The 25,606-nt window shown below is 44.5% G+C and overlaps 1 protein-coding gene across 1 annotated transcript in view; it reads left to right on the top strand.

Annotated features, from left to right (window-relative positions):
* Positions 1 to 25,606, top strand: part of CPNE4 (copine 4) — a 521,121-nt gene that overhangs the window by 102,620 nt on the left and 392,895 nt on the right. Inside the window, exon 2 of the mRNA XM_004704001.2 lies at positions 9,873 to 10,053. Coding sequence (XP_004704058.2) covers positions 9,873 to 10,053 — 181 coding nt within the window. The remainder of the gene's footprint in view (positions 1 to 9,872; positions 10,054 to 25,606) is intronic.

The following is a 25,606-nucleotide window of genomic DNA, read 5'->3' as shown; positions in this document are numbered from 1 at the left end:
TTTCCTCTTGTCCCACTATCATGCTCAGCCTTCATTTGGGTTTCAGTAATTCCTCTCGGTCACATTGCCCTTGATCAAGTCCTACCAGGCCTCTTATACCCTCCTCACCACCGATTTCGCATCACTTGTTGTTCTCTTGTCCCTTGTTAACACCCACTTCCTTCCTTTCACCCCTGCCCCCGCCCACAGTCCCTGGAACCATTGATCCCATTGTTTTCTCCTCCAGATTGTTTATCTTTCCTATCCTATTTAGACAGACATGCAGAGATAATAATATGCACAAAAGCAGGACAGAGCAAAACAAAGCAACAAAAAAAAAGAAAAGAAAAGAAAACAACAACCAAAAAAAAACCAATGACAAAAAAAGAGAAAAGCCTGTAAATACTTCAAGGTCTGTTTGTTGACCTTTAGGAGTATTTTCTGGGCTAGTCTGATGGGGTGCCACTCCCTGGCCCCAAAGTCTATTTTCGGTATTCCCTCAGGACTTCATTGCTCTGCTCCCCTTGCTATTCTGTTGCATGGCCTTAGTTTATTGCCTCAGTGTGGGGTGGTCAGATTGGGCGCCATTCCCACACTGTGTCTCCAGTGTTGTCCCCCGTAGGGGCATGGGTCAGTGAGGGATGTTGTGTCTCATAGTGGGGTTGGTCATATGGTCCTCTTTGCGCATTGGCTGCTCTGAGCAGGGATGTCGTCCCCAAGGCTTGGTGGGTCAGGATGTGCTCCACTCTCCCTCCTACCCACTTCACATCACACAATTTTTTACTGGAGAGCAATGAACTATGGATTGTATTCTCTATTCTAACTTGGGATATTTCTTCTTGCAGTTTGTCATCTACTCAACACCCTGCTCTTTCCAAAAATGCACCATATTGTCCGCTGCCAACTAAGTGAAAACAACATGTTAACTCTAGGATGTAATTAAAAGCAGAGGAAGCCAGCTCTTAAACAAGAAGATGTAGGAGATGAACAAGACCCATAAGTAGATCACTTTTGTGCTATCTCAAGGAAATTGCTTTCTGACTGAGTGGTCTAGCTTCTCCCATGACATAAAAATAATTCCTCCCACCCCCGCTTTAAGTTTAGTTACATGTATGAGACCAGAAGCATAAAATCCATTTTGTAAGCCCCCAACTTCCTGTGAAAATGACATTAGTGGAAAAGCCCAACCTATGATTATATTAAAAAGGGAAAATAACTGAGCAAAAGAAGGCTGGGATTTGATCTTTCTACTGAGTATATTTAGTTGCCTGAGAAACAGGAGGAAATTGTTTTACGGCCAACACAATAAAACATCCTCTGAATTTGCTTTTCCTCTCTCGCTTGAACAACAGTTACCTTTGCTCTGGTAGGAGAAAGATGGACTGTGGTAGGAGGAAGACCTACTACCTCCTCTGACACATTGTCCCAGGACTGCTCTATAATTATCCGGGTAAATTCATACATTCAGATCTTCTCCTAACAATGGGTGACATTTGAGTGCTTTAACATCAATGCGAATATGATGCAACCAACACAATTGCTTTCTAGAAAAATCTCATCTTTGTGACTCACTGGTAGAGCCAAAATGTGAGCCCGGAAGTTTCTAGAACATTGATACATCTGATTCGTTATGCACATTTCTCTCTCCAAAAGCTATTTTTTGGTAAGGTCTTTGCTGGATTTTTGTTTTATTTTTCTGTTGTCTCAAATTAGAAAACTTGGGAAATCATAATTCATTGAACTTGGGTGATTTGAGTATATTCCAGCAAAACATTCATGCACACATATTGTCAATGTATTCGAACCTAGTTTGGGAATTTATTCATGTCAATCATGGCCTTTGGCAGTTCACAAGATTTGTTTCTGGGTTTGCTGGGCTTACCGTCTCAGACACCCACAGGGGAAATTCTACTCTAGCCTACGGGTTGCTCTGAGTCAGAAGCCACTTGGTGGCAGGGATTTTTGAATGCATTTCACCATCTGTAACTCATCAAATGCTCAGTGACTGAAAAAGAAGGGGGCTTGGGTTCTGAGACCCCTCCACTTGTTGGTACCACCTCAGATAGAGTGGTGGAAGTGCCTTGAACTGCCTCTGGCAGAAGGGAATTTAAACAGTGAATTTTACAGGACCGTTAGAACATCATCTTATAATGCACACACCTTAGGCATCAACGGTGAGTTGATTAGGACTGAAGTTTGCCTTAGTGTGGTCTAGGAAAAAAATATTTGTTAAACAGATTGTGAGTGTAAGCCATTTAATAAGAACTGGTTCAAAGCAGGTTTCTGTCCTGGCTCTATAATTTACCTGTTTGAGGTCAATTGGTTAACCTTCACGACTTTTTCCCATCAATGAGAGTTGCTTTGTCAATGGGTGGTGGTGGTTGTCAGGTTAGTTTAGACGAGCCCGTGTACAATGGAATGAAACCCTGCCCCATCCTGCACCATCCCCACAATTGTGGTTATATTTGGGGCCATCGCTGCAGCCACTGGGTCAGTCCATCTCACTGAGAGTCTTCTTGTTGGTCCTCTATGTTAGCAAGCATGTTGTCCTCCAGGGACTGGTCCCTCCTGAGAACATACCTGTCCAAGGTGAGACAATGTCTCAACATCCTTCATCCCAGAGAGCATCCTGGCGATACTTCTTCCAGGACAGATGTGTTCCTTCTTCTGGGAGTCCAGATTTGGAAAGCCTCCATTCTTCTTTGGCCTTCCATAGTCCCTGCCCAGCTTTCCCATGCCTGGTTGGTGATTGCAAATACCATAGATTGGGTCCATTATTAAAGGTAAAATGTAAAGATATGTGCCTCTGCTTTTCATTAGTGTAGTTCATATTAGTGGCTAGGAAATTAGGCTATTGGTATGAGAGCTTTATAGAGCATTATGTGCTTGACAAGGACAAGAAAGTATAAATATTCACAGCTTTTCTTCCTCTCCCACCCTCTTGGGAAGATTCAGTGCTTGTGCTGTCAAATTGCACGCTGGGGTGTGTGTGTGTGTGTGTGTCTGAACAGGAGAAGTAATGATTAAAATTGTAAGAGGCAAGAAACAGGACAGTTTAATTTACAAAACAAAGGACCCTCTCAGAGAGAAAAAGAAAAAAGAATCTCTTAGAGCTGTGGTTCTTAACCTTCCTTAACCTTTCATACAGCTCCTCATGTTGTTGTGACCCCCTCAACCATAAAATTATTTTTGTTGCTACTTCATAACTGTCATTTTGCTACTGTGATGAATCAGGTGACCCCTGTGAAAGGGTCATTCCACTCCCAAAGGGGCCGCAGCCCACAGGTTGAAAACCACTGTGTTAGAATGTCAAGGCCTGAGAGACATGGGCTGTTGAAAGTTTGGGGAGGACACAGAAAGAGGGAGGGCAGGCAGGTGCCTTGTGACATCCAGTGTGGGCCAATAGCATTGTGTGAAGCTTTGCGTGGTATGAGGAAGCCCTAGTGGCACAGTGGATTAAGCAGCAGGCTGCTAACTGCAAGGCCAGCAGTTCAAACCCAGCATATTTGCAGAAGGATGTTATAGCAGTTGGCTTCCATAAAGGTGTACAGACTTGGAAACCCTAGGGAGAAGTTCCACTCTGTTCTATAGGGTTTCTATGAGTTGGAAATAGACTGGACAACCATGGCTTTGTTTGGGGTTTGTGAGGTATAAATCCCCACTTCCCACTTTGGGGAGTGTCTTCAAAAGTAGCTATCCCCTTTAGAAGCAGTACAGCAGAGTAGATAAGATCCAAGATTCAGCACTTGAAATTCTTGGCTTCAAATCCCTGTTCTACTGCCTTGTGACTAGACAACCAGGTGCGAGTTGCTGCTCCCATCACTGCTTTTCGTCCCTGCCTGCGGACAAAGAGTGCTCATCGGATTCCATCATCGCTTGTTTGGAAGTTTGATAGGTTGTGTTGGCTCGTGTGCCTTATGTTGCTGAAAGCGAAGCCACCAGCTTTTTATATAGCCTGGTGCACAGATTTCAGCAAAGCCTTCAGGGTAAGAGCAGGAAGAAAAGCCTGTGATCTGCTTCTGAAAAGTAGCCAGCGGAAACCCCAGGGTTCACAACAAGACAGCATCTGAGATTGTGCTGGAAGATGAGCCTTACAGATTCGAAGGCACTCAGACACCTGGCCTCAACAAATGACTTGAACACGCTAATGGTCATGAAGATGACATAGGACCGGGCAATGTTTTGTTCTGGTACATGGGAGGCCACCACACTTCACAAACATAGGAATACCTGAGGCTCGGATAAAGATTATCATAAAGAGACGATGATGTAATGTCAAATGTCTGACTGATATATTTATAAGCACAGGATAATCGTGTTTATCATCATTACTACTTTGTATTAGGAGTTTGGCGTGCCGGTCGTGCCGTGGTTACGAGTTGGGCAGTGATCTACACAGTCAGCAGTTTGAAACCATCCGCTTCCTCTAAGCTCACAGAGGCAGTTCTGCCCTGTCATACAGGGTTGCTATGAGTCAGCATTGACTTGATATCAGTGGGTTTTATTTTATATAGGAGCTTGGCAGCACAATTAAGCAGAATAACAATAATAGTTTGTCTTTAATGACTATTTACTATGGGCCAGGCACTTTTCTCAGGCTGTCTTATGACTTATTTCATTCTATTCAGAAGACAATCGTACAAAATAAGAACTATTGTTGTTGTAGGGACCCTAATTTGGTACCCCCCACTCGATTCATTTCCCAGTGACTCTGGGTCCCATAGAGCAAAGCACTGCCCAGCCATGTGCTAGTCTCACAACCACTGTGATGTCGGAGCCCCTTGTAGCCGCTGTGTCACTCCACCTCTTTGATCGTCTCTTCTTTTGCACTGACCTTCTACTTGACCAAGCAGATTGAGCTCTTCTCATCACATGCCCAAGTTACCCGAGAGGGAGTCTTGCCATCTTCGATCCCAGGGAGCACTCTGTTTGTTCTTCTGGGAGTCCGTAGTGCTGTCAGTAGTCTCCCCCAGTATCATGATTCAAATGCATGGATTCTTCTGTGTCCTCCCTTATCCTTGTCAAACTCTCACGCGCATAGGAGGTGACGGAACATGGCCTGGCTTATGTCACAGGTGGTTTAGTCCTGAAAGGGACAACCGTGCATTTTAACACTTTAAAGAGGTCTTGTGCAACATATACTCCCAATGCAGTACGCCCTTTGGTTTCTTGCCTCCTGCTTCCGTGCACATTGATTGTGGATCTAATACGACGAAATAAATCCTTGACAACTTGAATATTGGCTCTGTTTATCATGGCTCTCGTTGTGAGGACTTTGCTTTTCTTTACAGTGAGCCGTCATTCCCACTGAAGGCTACAATGTGATCATCACCAGTAAATGCTTCAAGTCCTCCTTGCTTCAAGCAAGCCAGGTTGTGGCGTCTGCATATCACAGGTTGTTACCAAGTCCTTCTCCATTCCCAATGCTCCACTTTCTCAGACGTACTTGCTCTGCCCCCAGATTAAATAAGAATGGTAAAAAGATACAGCCTGCGCACACATCTTTCCTGATTTCAAATATGGCAGCCTTCCCAGGTGAGAAAAACGAGGCTTTCTTCGCTCCTAAAGATGCACAGCATTGGAAAACCCACAGGGCGGTTCCACTCTGTCCGTGGACGAAGAATCCAATCAGCGAAGCAGTTTTTTCATTTGACCATTCCCTCGCTCTGATCGGACGACTGCCTCTTTTTCCAGGGACAGGTTCTGGGGAACACGGTGAAGTGTTCTGGATTGACAGCTCTTCACAATGTTCTCCTGAGTTTGCTATGACTCACCCAGGAGAACGCCTTTGCACAGTTAACACAGCACAAGAAACAGCTTTCTGGTATTACTTTCTGATAGTAAGGTAGATTGCGGCCAACAAGTCGATAATAGAAAATAATAACGCTCTATGTGGCATAGCTCTTCCTGAGCGGAGGTCGCCAAGGCCCAGAACTGGGGGGAAATAGAGCATGAAGAAATTAGGACAACCGAGGACCTGGCTAAATTCTGGCCCGACTCCTGGCCTACAGAAACTGCGAGCTAATAGCTATGTTTTGAATCGGTCTAATAAATATGTTTTAGCTCATTTAAGCTGCTAAAAGGAGGTCATGTGGCTATGCAGCACTAACGAACTGATATCTCAGCATATGCAAGAGTGTACAAGCCGTGCTCACAGCAAAGCAGCACTTTAAAAGGAAATCCAGCTCCTTTAGTGTGGGGATGGCTTCTTGTACTTTATTGTAGACCTACCGGCTGGTGTTCCTGTTGACAATATTTATGAACTCCTGATGAAATTAGCCTCAACCCACATCGGTGGGGAATTGTATCAAAGGAAGACGTGGGGATACGTGGATGGGGAACAAACCAGCACAGCTCTCTATTTTCCACAATTAGAGTTAGGGCCTTCATCGAATGCTCTCTGCCCATACAAAACTGAAAGTCCCTGATAGACTGACTGCGGGTCCTTGGTTCCTGTGCCTAAGCCCCAAGGTAATGTCAATCTTGACCTTGACTTCTGAGATGGTACAGAGGTCAGTGAAATCAGTTTGGTTTTGGCACAGCTGAAGAAGCTCACTGCTGAAAGGTGACCACAAAACGCGGCTCTGCCAACCAGTGATCAGCTACCTCCAGCACCAGATAAGTGGGGTAAACAAGCAATTTCACACTCTGTTAGAGGACAGGATTAATAGAGCCAGATTATCAATACATTTTCCATGGCCTACTTAAGCCCTCTTTGTTGATTTTCAAACAATACCCTGGTTTTGCAGAAAGTAATGTTGGTCCAGAAATATTTTGATGAAAACTGACTTTTAGCCAATTTCAGAAGCAAATTATAATGCCCCTTTTATTCAGAGAATTTAAGTCATTAAAACAATACCACCTCAGCATAGCCATGCTCTGGTCCTGAAACTTAATTCGTTTCTGAATGGGTTGCGAACAACACCAAGACAACGAAGCAAGATCTCAGGAGGGAAGGGAATCGGCTTGAATTCACATGGGAACCAATTGAGCAGAGCTTGTCTTGAACCCACGTTGAGAATAAGTGCATAATCTGTGTTGAGAAACCACGTGCATAATCTGTGTTCTGCTTGCCCTGGCATTATTTGACCTTCCAAAACGTTACAGTAAATCCAGGGATGACTGGAGTGCTAGATGTCTCTATTGCCCAGCATTCCATCTCAACTGAAGAAACATACAGGGGGCATCTGGTCTGGATTTGCTGCTGTGCTGCATGCAGGTAACAGCTAGCTTTATCCACTTGGCCAGAGATAACCCAGGCATTCTTCCACTGAATGTGTCATTTATTTCCTATGCAGCATGCCCTGAATGACTAATAGTCGATCAACTCTGAGGAGGTAGGTAGGGTGTTGGGTACAGTAAAGGCTGGAGCCTACCCACCTTAAAAGTTCATATTCGAAAGCAGGGCTTCTCAGCCTCAAACACAGACTTCAGTGTTAGCACAGATCATCTGGGGAGGTTGTCAGAATCCAGTTTATGATTCAGCTCTGGATTCACATAAAGAAGAATGGGAATTCCAGAACCCTGCGTTGTACTAATTCAGAACCTGTCCACAGAAAAAGAGGCAGTCTGTCAACCCTAACAAGAGCAAGCTGTACAGTTTAAATCAGGAGAGGTGTGCATCAGACCTGTATCTCTCACCATATTTATTCAATCTATATGCTGAGAAAATCATCAGATAAGTTGGACGATGTGAAGAACAATGCGGCATTAGAGTTGGAGGAAGGTTTATTAACAACCTGTAACATGCAGATGACACAACCTTGCTTGCTATAAAAATGAGAAGGGCTTGAATACTTGCTCATAAAGACTAAGGAGTTCAGGCTTCAGTATGAATTACAACTCTGTGTAAAGAACAGTAGAACCCTCACAACTAGACCAATAGAGAACATCATGATACACGGAGAAAAGATGTGCCTTGTCAACAGGAATGTCTCACATGGAGTGAGTGTGTGTCCCGCCTCCAGTGAACTACTTCTCTCCTTTGCACCTCCAAATGAGGTCATCAAGCTGGAACCTGATTGACAGGCTAGATTCCACCCCTTCACAAGCTGACAGGAGATTATATGACTACCACAGACCACTCCTTATCAACTTGACACTTTAACACAACTCTTTAGTCATATATAATTTTTTAAACAAAACAATTGTAAAATCATATCTGTACCTAACAGGCTAAAACCAAAATGCATACAGTTCAATATGTGCCAAATCCTTATTTACACTTAATATTCTATGTAAACTGTTCAATCAATATGAAGTATGGCTTAGGCCTTTGGCTGCATTGCCTCAAGCTGTCCGCTCTTTTCATGAAGCAGCACTGTCTCTGAGAAATTCAAACAGTGATTTTGCCCCCTGAGCTCAAAATATACAAGAACAACATCCATTTTTGTTATTTCAAACAGGACTCACCAAAGGCAACAACCACAAAAAAGTGATCAAAAGTTTAACTTCCCATGTGTTTTCCAGAAAACAACCCATTAGACTGCATGGACATAGCTGACCTCTGGCTAGCCAAGGAAGAAAAACTACCCTGAGGCAGAGGTCAAACAAGCGTCCACTCTCCATCTTCATGATTTGTTTCTCTAGTACCCCACTCCCGGTACCATACTGTGTTAGTCTGGGTGGACTAGAGAAACAAATTCATAGACACTCATGTATGTAAGAAAGACCTTTATATAAAAGCACTATTGTATATTGAGCAAACAAACCAGCCCAGTTCAGAACAAGTCTGATATTAGCTCATGTGTCCGATACCCGTCTGTAAGTTCCTCCTCAGACTCATGCAACACATGCAATGGTGCTGAGTGCAGGAAGATCACAGGCCAGTGGGTGCAAAGTCTTGTGGATCCAGTGGAAGCATCTTAGCACTGGTGTGGGTCTCCATGTGGCTCCTCCAGCTCCAAGGCTCTGGCTGCCATCAGCATAGCCCCATGTGGCTTGTCAGCAGGAAGACAAAGCAGAGAGTGACTCCCTCTGGCCTCCAGTGAGCTATTTCTCTCCTTCACGCCTCCAAATGAGGTCATCAAGTTGCAACCTGATTGGCAGGCTAGACTCCACTCCTTTGTAAATTGACAAGACATTATGTAACTACCATGGTAGGTTTTTTTCCATGAACCTTTTGAAGCTCCCTCATATTATCTGGCCATGGTTTCCATGATTTCAGAGTGAAAGACTACGCTTTTCCTCTCAAACTGTGTAGCCCCTTTTCCCCCCTTTTGGTTTTTGAGCCCTAATGTGGCAAGTGGGAATGACGAAAGGAAAGTTGAGAATAGATTCTCTGCATTCGAGGCAGGGAATCAGATAAGGAGCCATTCTCTGGGAACTGGCTTGCTGACGCTGTGTTGATAGGTGGGCCGGAGTGTAAGGAAAGGCGACTCTAAGTGTTTCTTTAGACAAGACTCTCCATTGTCCATAGATGTCAGAGTGGCATCTTTGCTTTCTAAGATTGTGCAGAGGTTTTTTGCATCACACAACAGAGGAGTTGGATTTTTCGGGGCCTCTTGAAAGCTTGAGATATGAATCAATTGATTAACCAACAGATCTGTAAAAACTTCACACAAGCCATGCATCTACTACAGGACTAGATTACAATTTGCAGTCTATTGCATGAGTTCATCTTATTTCACAGACTAAAACGTTTACTATGCAAATGTATGCAAATCATATAGGAAAATAGTGTTCTTAACCAAGCAGCACCTGTCTTTTTTTGGGAGGGGGGGCTTTGTTTCATTGGAACTGTGCCAATGGGGTGGAAAGTGAGATAATAAATACCTTCAATATTTGAAGCTGCATATTGAACAATTTCCTGAAGGGTGATTTAGAAACCTTCTCTTCTCCCAAACCTCGCAGTGATGGGCACATCTTTTTCTTCTTTTTCTCACCTCCAACAGAATGAAGAAGATGAGCAACATTTACGAGTCGGCTGCCAACACACTGGGAATCTTCAACAGCCCCTGCCTGACCAAAGTGGAGCTGCGAGTGGCGTGCAAAGGGATTTCTGACAGAGATGCCCTTTCCAAGCCAGACCCGTGTGTCATCCTCAAAATGCAGAGCCACGGACAGTGGTTTGAGGTAGGCATGTCCAACGACGTGGACAGAAGCATGCCTACAGGGCTAGCTGAAAAATGTCTTGACCTTGCCTGTCTTTGGGTGGTGTATTTCAATGAGATGGAAAATTCTAGAAATGAATGGGGTTGTTTTCCTGCTTGTTTCAGGATGTTTTGCTATGGCTATTTTGATGTTGTGGATATTGACATATGCACCCTTAATTTGAGAGCTTAAACCTTTTTTACGTATCAAGAGATATTTATATTTACAACATATTCTTTGTTCTACCCTCCGGGAGCCCCTCCCTTTCTCTGAGTTTTGCCCTTTTGTCACCAGCGCAATACCTGAACATGACACCTGTGTGAAGCCTTGGGTCATTGGCAAAGGGTAGGCAGCAAGAGATTTGTGGACAGGTATGAACTCAGGTCCCAGACTGGGTGGTGTGAGAAAGCTGATGGCCCAAAGATTGGTTCCAGGGATCAGTACGTTCAAGGCAGGTTCTTAAGAGTCAACGACACCATTTGAAGTCTAGGAGCGGTAGCTCCAAGGGAGGAAGTATGGTGGAACTAAAGGTGACTCAGATGGACTGGACTCAAAAAATGAGAGTCCCTTCCATAACTTTCTTGCTTGGGGAAAGTCAGCGGGAGGATGGACATGAGCACAACATTCCATGAAGTCCCTGACGACTAGGTTGTAGTTGTGACCACAAGTCAGTCCTGTGGTGTTAGACCATGCTGAGGAGGAAGGATCAAAACTGGAAGGCAGCCCTCTGACGGAGTATACACTAGGATCGTGCGAGAGGAGCTGACTCAGGAAAAAATCTGGGTCTGTGGAGAAATGGGCAGTCTATAAAGAGTGGTGCGTTTAGTGAATGGCCAGAAGGCTGAAAAAACCATGCTGGAACTCAACAAAGGTGATGGCTCCCAGGCGTGATTTCATTTCAGTCCCCATAGGCTAACGGGGCTGAACTGGACATAAGACTTCAGTCTGGATTGGTTGGGGACTAAAGGAAGATTGAAGTCTGCCTATGGAAATCATCAGTCAGTCAGCAATAAGACAATTGAAAGGGCAGAAGTGGGAAAGGGGAGCTTTAGTTGACTTTGGAGGACAGTCAAACCACGCCTAGGTATTCCCCCAAACCCATGTGTAGAATCTCCACTCTACATAATTTCTAGCTGCAAAGCGGTTTGGATGATATTGTGTTTCTCTAACGAGGCATGGACTCCAGATTGTTCAGAGTTGAGTTAGTGTTTTGATTGGTTGTTTCTTTAACTAGGATTTGCTCATTTTTGTGCCTGTGAAATTCTAATGTATCCTGGACCTTGTGAAGGAGAGTTCTAGTAAGAGTGATGAAGCTCTTTGTATCCAGGGAAACCCTTTTGCCCAGATGTACCTCTAATGCCCAGTGTTGATAAAGTAGCTTCTGGAAAGTGCTCACAAGGATCCTGATGCATATTTTTTTGGAGTGAGAACTTAAAACAGTATTAGAAAAACTTTATTGGGTGCTAATCAAGTGTCGGGCACTATTCTAAGTACTAGCTATAAAATAATTTAGTTATCACAACAATCATGTGATATGCTATCTTCAGTTTACAGATGTGGAAAATGAATCAGAAAGGTTCAGTGATTTGCCTAAGATCCCTCAGCTTACCAGTGGAATATGTAAGAGAAAGCTAGGCAATCAAGCTCCAGGGTCTACACTTGATGCTCTTTTATACTTAAGGTGGGCGCCAGCCTCATCTTTGATGGTTTGTACCATAATGTTGTGGGTAGAATTCTGCAGTTAGAGTTTGATTATTTATTTAAAAGTTGAAGCGAACTGGATTGGAAATGGGTTTGGGTCACCATTGTTTCTCTCTGTGTGTGTGTTTTCATTTTCCTTGGTTTTTATATATCTGGTGCCAGCAAGCAATGTTTTTGAAGATTTGGTCTTGGCAAAGGGTGGGATAGGGGCACAAAGTGTGTAGCCAGGGACCTAGTTCATACTCTCCCAAAGCGAACCAAGGGCTCAGTGGAATTTGGACATCACGGTTGCAGACTTGCTGGAAGCAGGGAATAAACAATTTCTTACCTCAGAGATTTTAGTTCCTCTCCCTTCTGTTTAAAAATGGCTGGAAAGTGAAGATCCACTCCACATAGAAAGAAGGCTCAACGCACCCAGGGGCCAGCGTGTTTACTGACATGTATGTGATATCATCCACTTTCCTGGAAAAGGGGGTTTGATAGATGTTGATGTGCAGAAGAAATTCAGGTGAAGTGATAACATGCGTGGGGAGTTGAATGACCTATAGGCAGATTTGGGGAATCTTAATTTAACTCCAGGTGTATCCAAGGCTTAAATTTGTCAACGTAAACAATGTTTGCAACTAGCTTAATGTGTGAAGTCTCTTGTTTTTTCTTGTAAATAATTTCTAAGTAATTGGCTTGGTAGGTTGGTTGGTTTATCTATTGTGTGTGTGTCTTTAACAAGACATAAATGGGGTGCCTGTATTTGAGAAAAGTCACTCTGGAAATGAGAGAAAAGAGTCCATCTCTTCATTTCAGCTTTTCATAGTTAAACTATTGTTTTCATATGTTCCTTTTAGTCTTTCCCTTCTGGTGAGACATCTGATATGATTCTGGTAATTCATATAAAATGTTCTCATGATTGTATTACCTAGAAGTATATGTTATTCCTATATTGCCACAGTATCTATTATTAGCATTTTAAAGGCTACATTATATCCCATTAAATGGGTTTATTTTACCGTTGTTCTATTGTTTTTTCCTCTTGGAAGTTGTTTCTGAAAACGCTTTATTTTAAATCACATTGCAATGAACGTCTTTGTATATCAGCCCTTTCCCTTGTGTTTGGATGCATTACTAATAGAGATTGTATCAGAGTGGAGCTCATGGAGCAAGGCATAGCCAAAACTTGATGGCTTTGAGAGGTTGTCAAATTGTTTTCTCAAAGGACTCTATTGTCGGTCGTGTCTTCATATGACTGGCTACCTGTCCCCAAACCAGTGCACAACAGGAGAAAGAACTTGTGTCACAGGATACATAGATCCATGGCCTCCCCCTTCATCCAGAAAGTTTTACTCTGCTGCTGCTGGACTAAAGATCATGCTTGTGGGTATAGCCAAATGACCATCTGGCACTTGGAGAATGACTGCTCCCATATTCCTTACACTCCTGCCAATAGACATTCAGGAGACTGTCAGCAAACAGAACCCATCCAGGGAGCTCAGAGAAAGAATTTGGTGCAGGGAAGTGGTAACAAAAGTTCTGGAAATGCTGAAAAGCTCTGAGAGAGTACAGAGATTAACCACAGGGACATGTTACTTTGCTTAGGGCTCTTTCTATGTCAGAGCCAGTTTGTATAGGCTTGTGATTGCTGATAGTAAGTCATTCTGAAATTTTAAAAGTCAGAAATGATCGGGGGTGGGGAGGGAGAAGGGGTGGTGGTGATGGTAATGGCGGTATTATTTATACTGCAAAAATGGACAGACCTTTAAAATCAGACCCCAAAGTATCCCATTCAGCCGGGTGCTGTTAGAATGGGAATAAAAGGAAAGCGGACCCAGAGCGTGGGTTTCAATTAACAGTTATTATTAGAGTTAACCACCTGTCCAGGTGTTTAGAATGGAATGAGAGTAAAGGGGGGCAGGGTGAGGGAAGATTGGAAGACAGAGTAAAGAGAGAATGGCCGAAAGTAAGAAAGGGAGCGCCAGAGACAGGATGAGACAGAGGGATGGACGTGCGGCCACAGAGAAGGTGAAGAACGTCAGAGAGAGCAAACCAAGGAATCTCGTGTGAATACACTTTGGGGACAGAAATAAATTATTATGTCTAAAAGGAGCCCACGCTTCCCCCCATGGGCTGTGGTACCAGCAGAATGGCAAAGAGAGTGGGGAAGGTTTCTGTGAGACCTCTTGAGAAGGCGAGGGGTCTCATTATGCTGGGTGGGATGGAGAAGGGGTTAGATATTCTGGCTATAGCTGAGAGCCAACCATAGCGTTACTGCTGGACCCTTTATTCCTGCGTTTTAATAATATGGGATATAGGCGAAGGTTTTTATCTTCTGTAATTTCTTCCTGCTGGTCCTGGGCGATGAACAACCTGTTTCGGCAGGGTCCGGCAAGCGCCTTATGGGTTGGGATCCAGCCATAGACAGCTCCATGCAGGTCTGATTGATAGACTTTTCTGCAAGAAAAAAAAAAGGAAAACAGCAAAAGAAACAGGGTCCAAAGCACAGGATTATACTTATTAAACTAAGAAGTCTGATAAGTGGTAGGAGGTCTGAAACTTAAGATTTCAAATCACTTATTAATTAAGACTCATTATTTGTAGGTCCTGTAAACCAAGGAAAATAAAAGCCACTTTCCTTAAACCTTCTTAAAAACTCATTATTTGCAGGTATCATAAACCATGGCCACTAAAATTCACCTTTCCCCAAACCTTCTCCCACTTGCTGCAGACCCTCAGGTTGAGCTTGCTCTCTTTCACATTCTGGCACTGCCAGACATTCAACTTTTAGGTCAAAGCTACTTTCTTCTTCCTTGTTTCAGCTTACCAAATCTTTTCCACTCGCTGGCTTTGCAGCTTCACCTCTTCCTGTTTATGATGTTTTTTCCAGCTACCATAACATTGAAGCTCGTCGTATGCACTTCTTCTATAGTCTTGGGTGGAACAGTGGAGAACAGAGTATAAGGGTTGTGGACAACGAGATGGATGGGCAGGACAGCGGAGTTGATGGCTGTAAGATCTTCAACAAGTCTGTAGCTGCCACTGAGTTCAGTGATCTGTAGACTCTGTGTGTTGTAGGGAGAGTGGGTGGACCTCAACAGGCCCGCCCTGAGGAGTTTTGAGGTTATAGGTTTAAGACTTTACAAGTGTCAGAAGGCGATAGGGTCCTGAGGTGCGTTAAGAAATTTCAAAGGTTTTTTAAAAATGATGTAAATAGGCTGATGATGCAAAGTCAATGAAGGTTGAGTGGCCTCCCCCACATGTGGGTTACCCAGAGTAGGTAGTAAAGGGAAAGAATCTGGGGGCAGGAGGGTGTTGGGGCACTAGGGTTATTCTGGGAAATGAAGACAGGCAGCGTAACTGGTGAAGCTTGCAAGAAAAACAACAGGTTTGGAGGCTTGGAGGCTTCTGTCAGTTGCACACATATTGCTGTAGTAAAGGCACGAGACACCTTGGGCTGACTAGAGACGAATGTGTACACTGTGCTTTGTAATGACTACCTAAGGGTCATTGTGTAATGAGTGGCTGTTTTTATCTGGACTCCTGGAATAGTGGGTACTAAAGAACTTTGTTATAAGTGTGTAAGTAATGTAGAATATGCAGAAGGGAAAGAAATGGACTTACCTGAGATGGCAATAGTTACCCTGGGCACCAGATGGGTAGTCTCCATGGGCCTCAGATCCTGGACAGAACTGCCAGTTCTTGATTGCCAAGCCTAGAAGCCCTGACAGCGAGGCGTTTTGAGCAGGTCACTCCGGAGACATTATGGAAGAGATTATCCTTCCTACTTTCTGGCAGAAAAGGCCATCAGCTTCCTAGAGTCCCCTTTTGATTGCATTCTGGGCCAAGCTCTGGTGTAAAGCAGAGTCCGAGTGGCTCACCCACTTGTGGCCCAGTCTTAATTGCGTCAGATATACCCATTGTGCTTTGAAGGGTAACATACAGCATCCTTTTAAGCTCTGTCCTCATGTTGGGAGTTGTGAGGTAAGGTGTGGATAGGTAGTAAGTAATGTAGTAAGTACTACCCAGTGTGGAGGCCTAACCCTGATGAATTCATGGAAAGGCTATATAAAAATTGTGCTGAATTTTCTTTGGGGTTCGAGGCATGAATTCTATTGATTCTCTATAATGCCACTACCCAGACTCTCCGTGTCTTTGGAAGACAGAGTAGTTATCAGAACAATATAAATATTTTGCCAGGTAAGCTGGTAAGACTGAGTGAGATTTTCAAGCTTTCCCATCAGTGTTTAAGCCAGAGGCAAAAGGTTCCCGGTGTCTTCCTAGAACAAAGAAATCATAAACGAAGAAGAAAGGAGTGTACGTTTTTACCAGCCTGTCTGCTCCCACGCCTTCATGGAGAGGAGGAGGGAGCAGGGTCTGAGGACTACTCTTTGGGCTCAAAGCTGTTTCTGTGCAAGGAGGAGCTGAACGAGACTGGTGAGAGGTGGAGACGGTGCCAGCAGCAGGGGAAAGGTGGCCCTTGCACGGAAGACGGCGCTGAAGGGGGGAATCTGTGCTACAGAAGGAGGAGTAAGGGGCGACACTGAAGGCTTCAGGGAGAGAGGAGTTACTGTGGATGTTATATGAGGTAGCAGGGCAGGGAGTGTTGGATTCCAGCTTGAAGGAGGGGTAGGAGATGAAGACAAGGCTGGAATGAGGGGGCTGGAACAAAGGATGAAGAAGCTTATAAGGAGGAGGGGGTTGAGTTAGTTAATTGTGCCAGCCTGGCCGATAATCACATGTGGGGCTGGTTGAAAGGCGGAGGGATAAATGGGTGGTGAAGCCTCGCCTTTCTAGTTCTCGGGTCTCTTGTTTTGTGATGGTTGCACCGGGTGCAGCTGCCTTAGCAGTTCCCTGCTTCAGCTTGCAAGATGGACTTCCTCCAAGACATCCCCAAGGAGAAGCCGCATGGATCTATCCCGATGCAGCCCTGGGTGCTGGAGCAGCCATGCGGAGACCCCTGCCAGTGCTGAGATGCTTACACGTTCACGGACTCAGCTTTCCTCCTGCAATCGGCATCATTGCCTCTGTTTTGTGAGGTGGAGGACTTTGTGGACTGGTGTTGGGTTAATGGGTTAATGTTGGACTTGTGGGCTTGGGCAGCATTGGGTTGGGATGTTTTCGTGATGCACCTTTTCTTTACATAAAACTCTCTCTTATACATGAGTTGCTGTGGATTTGTTTCTCCAAAGTACTTAGACTAATACAGGGGTGAAAACAGTGCTGAAAGAATTTTGGCAGGGTCCATAGCTTAGCATGTTGGCATGAGTTGAAGGACCAAAGGAATTTTATTGTTCAGAGGGGATTTTTTTCCTGGGCTAGCAGGAATTGAGGAGAGATGGGGTAATCTTGTTAACCCTGTGTCCCATGAAGGGAGAGGAGAGGGTAGCAAATCAGTAAGGCACACCTCTCTGATTGCCCCCAAGCTCAAAGGCGAGAGAGAGCTGAAAAACCTAGCACTTAGGATTTCTAAGAGGGCCATTTAAGGCGAAGAAGAGCTAATGGCCCCGAGATAAAGAACTTAAATATTCACACTCACCCAGCTTTTTGCAGAGGTTTAATTTGTAGTCTGGCCAGATTTTTTATGACCGATTGGACATTTACCAACACACCATTGGATGAGAGGGATAAAAAGAATGATACTAGCCCTTCTCACTGCAAGGTCAGTCCTTGTGACACTGCTGGGTAAGCATCAAACTACGAACCCCAAGACACAGGTGAAATTCTTTGGGGGAAAGACATGACTGTTCTGATGGACATTCGCAGCCTTGGGAGCCCTACATGGGATCATCAATCGACTAGACGAAAGTAGGTTTGGTTTTTGATTTTTGAATGGCTAGAGATCAGATGATGTTTATGGGATGAAAACTTTCAGTCCGTCTCTAAGGGCCATAATTCTAACCAACGCAATGGAGGGAAGAGAAAAGCAGTGATTGAGAAAGAGGTAGATTTCAGACCCTTCAGAAAGGTTCCGTTTCACTCTTTAATTTCCCGAGTTTAGAATCATACACACTTTGGAAAATGTCCCCTGAATCCACTCCTGGCCAGATGATAGTGACTGCATAGGGTGACAGTTCAGTGTACGAATTCTTTAGAAAGAATTCCATCTTCCACTGAGCAGGGGACATTATTGACTCTTGCCTTCCAAGGAGTACTAAGAGTTCTTGAACCCCTGAGAGTAAACATCACATCCCAGTGGGATAGTGAACACTTCTCAGGTGTTGAAAAGCAACGGCCCTGGTGAACAAAAGACTTGCATTCCGTTCGCTGGAATGAACGTACATTCCCTTCCCTGGGCACAGCTGGCTGTCCTCTGGGAAGAAGGCCACGCTCATATGCTGTGGCACTTGCCTGAGATGCTGTGGATGGCAGAGTACTTATCCTCATGGGCAAAACTCAAATGTTCCCTAACTGTTCCAGTCACCTTTCCTCCCACGTTTTAATTTAAGTTTCATGTATCATTTTTGAGCTCTTCTAAAGGACCGTCTGTATGAAGACCATGTGCTTTGGTGGATTGTAGGTAATAATTATTGTTAGCAACTATGAGTGTGGTTATGGCCAACACGCCACTTATTTGTTTAAAAAAAAAACAACAAAACATACTGCCGTTGAGTGGATTACAACCCATAGTGATCTCTATGGGATCCAGCAGAAGTGCCCCTGTGGGTTTTCAAGACTGCAGATCTTTACAGGAGCAGAAAGCCTCAGGGTTCTCCTGTGGAGCAGGGGTAGTTTCAGAACACTGACCCTGTGGCAGCACAAAACCCACGATGCCTCCAGGGCTTCGTTCACCTCTACCTAGATTCTGATACCAGTTTGTTTGTTTGTTTTTCATGGTACCCATCTATGCTCAGGGCAATTTCAATGTCTGCTCTGCCTTTATATGGCGTTATGATGAGAAGCCAATATGACAATGGAATAGATGGGCTTTGTAGATCCTGTGGAGTGCTGCATGGATATTTTATTCCCATTATGTAGAATTATAAACATATTGGTAAATTCTCACAATGCGTGTAGCAATTCCTTCTTGGCCGGGGGGCTCGCTGGACTGAGATGTTGGATTGAATCTCTTTCATGCTCTGTAGAAGGTTATCATCTTTTTGTGTATTGAGCAGAGAGCATGGAGCTCAAAATATCAGTTTCACCCGTACCTGAGATAATCAAGCTTTTACTGCTCTCAAGCCTATACTTTCGATGAAAATGAGTCAAGCCGTATAAACCTTTAGAGGATGACTCCTTAAGATAAAAATACACATAAACCAAAAGCAAACCCATTGGCATCTAGTCGATTTCAGTTTATAATGACCCTGTTAGACAGAGTGGAAATGCCCCATAAGGGTTTCCCAGGCTGTAAATCTCTGCAGAGCAGCCACTGGATTCAAATCACGAATCTTTCAGTAGAAGATAAGTACTTAACCACGGCACCACCAGGGGTTCTTAACAATAGCCACATAGGTACGTGTGTGACTCTATAGAGACTTCACCTCACGTACCTTGGACCTGTTGTCAGAAGAGACCAGCCCCCAGAGAAAGACATCGTGCTTGGGGGAGTAGAGGAGCCGTCAAAGAGAAGAAGGCCTTTGACAAGATGGATTGACACAGAGGTTGCCAGGGTGGGCTCAAAATGAGGACAGTTGCGAGGGTGCCCAGGGATAGACAGTGTTCTGTCCTGTTGGACCTTGGGTGAGTCAGAACCAACTTGCCAGCCCCGGACAATGACAGCAACACGTAGGTGTGTGTGCTTCTCACTGCTCTTTGCTGTTAGCGTATCAAATGGCAGTTTGGGCGTCCTTGAGGACTTCCCAGTGTCCTTTAGTTTGTGAACAAAGAGAAATCTGAAGGGACAGGATGAAAACGGTAGGGTGAATGGGGTGAGGGTTCCCAACAAACTACTGATACGACAGCCCTTGCTACCCTTGAGAAAGTTGCAGGTGCATTGTTGGGATGAGAATAAGATTTTCCTGTGTTCTGAAAACTTGTTCATAATAAGCCCCGGTGATGGTCCTATATCTTTCGTGAAAATCTAATGAGCTTAACCCTATTTTTCTACTTTTAAGTTTAATAATAAAAAAATACTATTGTGTTAAAGTATGTACAAAATATTCATGCTGTTAAGGATTTTTAAGTGTATGGTTCAGTGACAGTATTGCATTCATCATGTAAAACAATTCCATTTACAATGGGATCCAAGAGAATTCAATTCCTGGGATTCCACTGGCATGGGTGTGTTGCATCTATCTTCCTCCGATTTCCCTTGCTTGCCTGTGGCTTATCTGCTCTTTTGATATCTCAAAAGTGGTGGTGGAACCTTGATGAATAAAACTAAAGAAGACCTAAATCTGTGAAAGGCATCCCAGGCTCATGGAGTGAAAGACTTCATATGGTTAAAGCTATCAGGTCTACCCGAAGCAATCCACACAATCTCTACCAAAATCCCTGCCACCTCTTTTGGAGAAATGGAAAGCCAGTTGTGAAATTCATATGGAATGGCAAGGGGTCTTCGATCGTAAAAGCACTCTGGTTTCTTTGAGTGATCAGAAAATCTGGCGACAAGAGCCTTTCATTCTTGTGGCATCCATGAGCTGGAATTGGCCAGCAGCTGCCTCCCTGGATCCAGCAGGAGGTGTGTCTTGGGCTTCCTGTCGGCCAGCCGACTTCCTTCACAAGTTCCCTGTGAGGGGACCTGAAGGTTCTGGAGTTTCGACCACACTTCTGTACCCTTTGGGCTGAGTCTCTGAAACTGTGGGCACAGAAGAGAGCTGGAGACTGGAACTGAAGTCACTTAAAGCATCCCCTCTGGATAGCACAGACAAGCTCCTTTCTCAAAAGCTTTTCTGTTCACACGTTGCCGACTCGCAGCATTTCAGTGGCTAACACCTAGCGTGACAGATGATCAAAAAACAACAGTCTTCTCTGGTTGTTCACAAAGTTTCCTCTGCGGCTTCGCATCAAACTCCCTTTTGAGAAAACTTTGATGTTACTTTCCACCTCCCCCTTAACACATCCTTAATAAGAATAATTTCTTTTTCTTAAAAAAGAAATATAGAGAGCGGGAAAGGAAGTTGATTATGGCTCTGTTATAAATCTTAGCGTGATCGCTAAATAGAAAAGGAGACCAAATGAAATGTAACAGCCAGAAAATATTTCTCCCCTGCTGTCCAAGGTCACGTCCCTCTGAGTAAGAGATTGGCAGCTTCGTGATGCTCAGTCTATAAATGATGCACTTGGATTGCAGGGAAAGAAGATTATTGGGCTGCATGATAGGCGGCTAAGTGGCTTTCTTAAAACTGAAATCGCAAAATTGCCAATATCATGATGCCTGAGAGCAGAATTTATGCAAAAGGGAGACTGTCATCACCGAAGGAGAGAAATAGAAAACAAAAGAAAACAAAAACAACACGGTGTGAGCTGAAATGTGTTGGTGATTGGTTCTCTTGTGTGCCCTGAAGCTGGTGACTGACCGGGAGGAATCCTGTCTGGCCTCCTGCAGCTCGAACGCACCGTGGCTCTGGCTTTCCTGCCTCCTTTGCCTGCAGCACTGACTGGCAGTCAGTCGTTGGGCACCCGGACTGAGATCCATTGCCACGGGTTTTCATAATGTTCCATGAATCCCGTGCCAGTCATTTGACAGGTGACGTGACAGGTCAGTGAGAGCTCGAGGAGACTCATCTATGATTTAGAGCTTTCTGCCACTTACTTTGTCACTTTGAGGACTGCAATACACTGGACCCAAGTCATGGCATTTTCAATTGCCCCCATGCCTGTAAAAATTGGACATTGATTAAAGAAGACCAAAGAAGAATGGATGCATTTGAATCTCCGTGCTGCCGAAGAATACTGAAAGTACCATGGCTTGCTAAAAGGACAAGACTATCTCAGAAGCACGGCCAAAATGCTCCTTAGGAATAAAGACGGGGAACCTGGGTCTCATGGACTTCGGACATATTGTCGGGATGGACCAGTCCCTGTTAAAGGCCATCATGCTTGGGAAAGTAGAGTTACAGTTGTGGGATATAAAAAGGCTTTACCCCAGCTTGTCTCCCCCAAATATATGTCAGACCTAGGATACTAATGGCAACTAATAGTAAATGATTGTCAAGTTATCTCCCTGAAGGCATCAGCCACCCAGAGCTATCAGACTTCTGTCTGGTACACTGTAGGTGGGGCTCACTCCTACTGTTATGGCCAGGGATTCCTTCCCCTGAAAGCTTGGAATAAATCAAGTCTCCAGCTCAAGGACAATCAAAAGTAGGCTGCCATCGTGAATCTAGGGTCCACCCATCTTGTCACAGTCCTCCTTTTAATTCCTCCTCTTCCTAGCGTGCCCACCCCTAGATTGCCCCTTCCCATTGCTGTATTGCCTAGGGCATAACCCCTTCCTGTGACTCATGTCCTTACCTCTATTCAGGGGGCTTGCACACCCCCAAAAGATACATAAGCCTTGGTTAGAAATAAATCACCCTTGCCTCCAGTCCTCCTTCCCTCTCCCACCTCCCACTCCTTCTTCTTCCTCCTCCTCCTCCCACCCTCTCCTCTGCCTGCGCCCTGCAGGGACCTGTTTGCTGGGATCATGGCCATCCAGGAGATGTGGTGGACTCCTTCATTTTACATTCTCTCTTACGTCCCCTATTCTCTGTGACTCTACTACAATCTCTGTGTATTATAACCGTACAATTGCACCCACGGACCGGTGAGAGATTGTTAGGGGCTGGTTTACGCTGACAGACAGTGAAAACAAGGAAGACCCTTGCTGAGATGGATTGGCACCGTGGCCGCGAGGATGCGCTCCAACAGGCTGTTGCAGGACTGAGCCGTGTTTCCTTCTGTCGTATACCGGGTCCCCGTGCGTCAGAATTGCCTGGATGGCATCTAATAACAATCAGCCTTTAATCTGAAGGAGCCTGGTAGTGATGTCAGGTCTCTGGTACAAACCTACCAGCTGCTCCTCGATGGAAAGGTGAGACTACCTGCTGCCCAAAGAGGTGTAGCCATGGGAAGACCATGTGGAGTCACTGTAAGGCAGAATCATAGCAGTAGTGGGCTTGATTTGGCCCTGTATTTCAACCACTTTAAAAAACCTTGAAGCCATTTTTAACAAATTTCCTGGCTACCTATTTTAATGTTTCGTGAGACTCGTGATTGATAACCACTATTTGAAGAAACATGGCAATGATGATTTAGTAATACGGGTATTCCCTTCTTAGTGATGCTACATTAGAAATACCACACGGAGGGGGCCTAAGTGAACAGAAACTTGTTTCTCGCAGTTTAGGAGGTTAGATGTCCCAATTCAGGGCTCTGACTTGGGGAAGGTCATCTCTCTGTTTTTGTGGGTGCTGGGAAAAGGTCTCTGTCTCTTTCAGTGTCTGTCCCTGAAATCTTTGATAATCATGTGGCATCTTTCCCCCATTTGTCCTTGCCTTTCTCTGTGTCTCCTCTGTTCTTTTTTATTCCCAAAATCATTGCGTGTAAGATATACTGTACTCTGTATAACATAGTCTCTTTAATATAACAAAGAAAGCCTTAACTCCCAAATGTCCACAAGGATCGGGATTAGGGTTTCAACACCTGTTCTTGTGTGGAAATGGGACCTAATCCTTAACAATACCTAAGATGTGTTGAGCGTACATATATAAAGTCCAGGTTCATAAAGCTAAATGATTTATGGTGTGACCCACCAGGCCTCGGCCCATCCTAGGGGACCAGTTAGGAAACTGTTCTAGGAGCCTGGCTTAGCATGGGGTCTAATTGGGAACAAGGCGACCATTTGCTAACTGTGTGACCTCAGGAAAGTTACTTACCATCTCTGAGCCCATCAGACTTTCCTTTTTTTTTTTTTTTTTTCATCTCTAAGTGGCTGTTGTTTGGATTGGCTTGCAGAATAGTGAAAGAGCATGGGGTTAAGAATTGGGCTGCTCACCTGAACCACCAGCCACTCCTTGGGAGAAGGATGAGGCAGCTGGATTCCACAATGATTCAGTCTTGGAAATCCTTGAGAGCGGTCCTGCTTTGTTCTACAGGGTCGCTCTGAGTCTAAAGGAGGGCCGTGTTAGCCAGTCAGTGAAGGCCGAAGGCTCTGGAATGGAACCACTTGGAGTATCTGTGTCACCTTAGCCAAACCTTTCAACTCTTCAGTGCCTTGTCTGCAAATCGGAGGAACAGTGAAAGCTGTTCCATGACGTTCTTAGGAGGATGGAATGAGAAGATACTTAAGGATTCCCTAACACAGGACCTGGGACAAGTTGTTAGTGGCCGCTTTGAGTTGGCCTCTGACTCCTGACGACCTGCAAACAACAGGGTTGGACTGCTGGCACCCATAGGGTGTAGTCACCAGGAAGGCGAGCTTTCTGGTGTATCTCAGTCTGCTGAAACCTCTTCAACATCGTTGCAACACCCTAGCCTCCGCTGGCAGATGGGTGGTGGCTACCCATAAGGTGTATTGGCCAGGAATCAAACCTAGGTGCCCCTTATGAAACACCCGATTATCAAGAGTACAAAATAGGCAGTGTTATTGTTTTTAAAGGCATTAATGCACACAGAACGGACATGCTTAGCATTTTACTTAGTGTTCAATATATGAACGCTATCAGTGAACACATACATTGAGGGGTGTTAATACCAGAGGTAAGTTTTGGGTCCACTACTCGTGTAAAAGATGACAACTTTTACTAAGAAAATCTCTAAGTTTCTGCCAAGTCTCTGATTAGCCGTGTTGATGGATCTGTTTGGGCTCCCCTGGTGAGGAATGATTTCAGCCTCCTTATCCTCTCCACTCTCTGCATTTTGAAGAAGATGAATCGACCTGGAGCAACTTCATCCCACCTGTCCATTTTCTCTAATCTCTGGACTGAGCATCTCCAAAGGCCATGCTGATAACCTTACTTTTCCCTCTTTGCTTCTGTGCCAGCTGCGTATCCCCCGTGTTCGTCAGTTTAGAAGAGAAGTGACAAGGAAAATTCTTCCTTCTGGAAACTCCAGATGTTCTCGGGGTCAGCTGACAGGCTAATGAAATATGTGATCTTGATCCAGGCTCAGAAATGTTCGACTCCTTATCTCTGGGTAGCCTGTTTTCAAATACTTGGTATTTCAAGACCATCTTCTCATCTGAGAATTGGATGTTTCCTTCTGGACTCTGAAGACTAGTCCTGGTTGAGAGATTACAGGGTTGGAACTACGTATCAAAGGGTGAAAAGTTGATCCTCTTCCCACTCCCCTTGGTGAATGGTAGTCATTTGAAGACTACTTCACAGGAACTAAGATTTGAAGGAGGGAAACCTGCTTTAACCTGCTCCTAGGTAGTCCCAACAGTTAAGCATTTGACTGCTAAAATCCAAAGGTTGGCAGTTGGAATCTTCGCAGAGACAGTGAGGAGTAAGCAAAGTATGCAGCGCTACTTCTGAAAGTCTCCGAGCCATGGGAGCCGTATGGCCTAGTTCTGCTCTAACACAGGAGACTTCCATGAGTGGGGATCAACTTGATGGCAACTAGTTGGGTTTGGGCTAGTGATGATTTACTTCATCCTGTTATCATTCTTGTGTAATAAATCATCTAAAACTATGGAACCTTGAAGCAACAATTCATTATCCCAATGAATTGCAGGAGTCAGAAATTCATTGAAGTCACAGTTCAAATTCACTGCTATGGAGTCTACTCATTCATAGTGACTCTATAGGACAGAACATACCATGATTAGGCCAGAGGGTTTCTGAGGCTGTAAATCTTTATGGAATCAGACTGCCTCATCTCTCTTTCTTTTTTCCTTAAAATATCATTTTATTGGTGTCTTGTACAACTCTTATCACAATCCATATATCCATCCATTGTGTCAGCCACACTTGTACATTTGTTA

Source organism: Echinops telfairi, unplaced genomic scaffold, assembly GCF_000313985.2.
Source record: "Echinops telfairi isolate 266 unplaced genomic scaffold, ASM31398v2 ScPeMD7_7420;HRSCAF=8458, whole genome shotgun sequence".
Lineage (NCBI taxonomy): Eukaryota > Metazoa > Chordata > Mammalia > Afrosoricida > Tenrecidae > Echinops > Echinops telfairi.
Note: the sequence above shows the minus strand (reverse complement) of the source record. Positions and strands in the feature narration are given on the sequence as shown.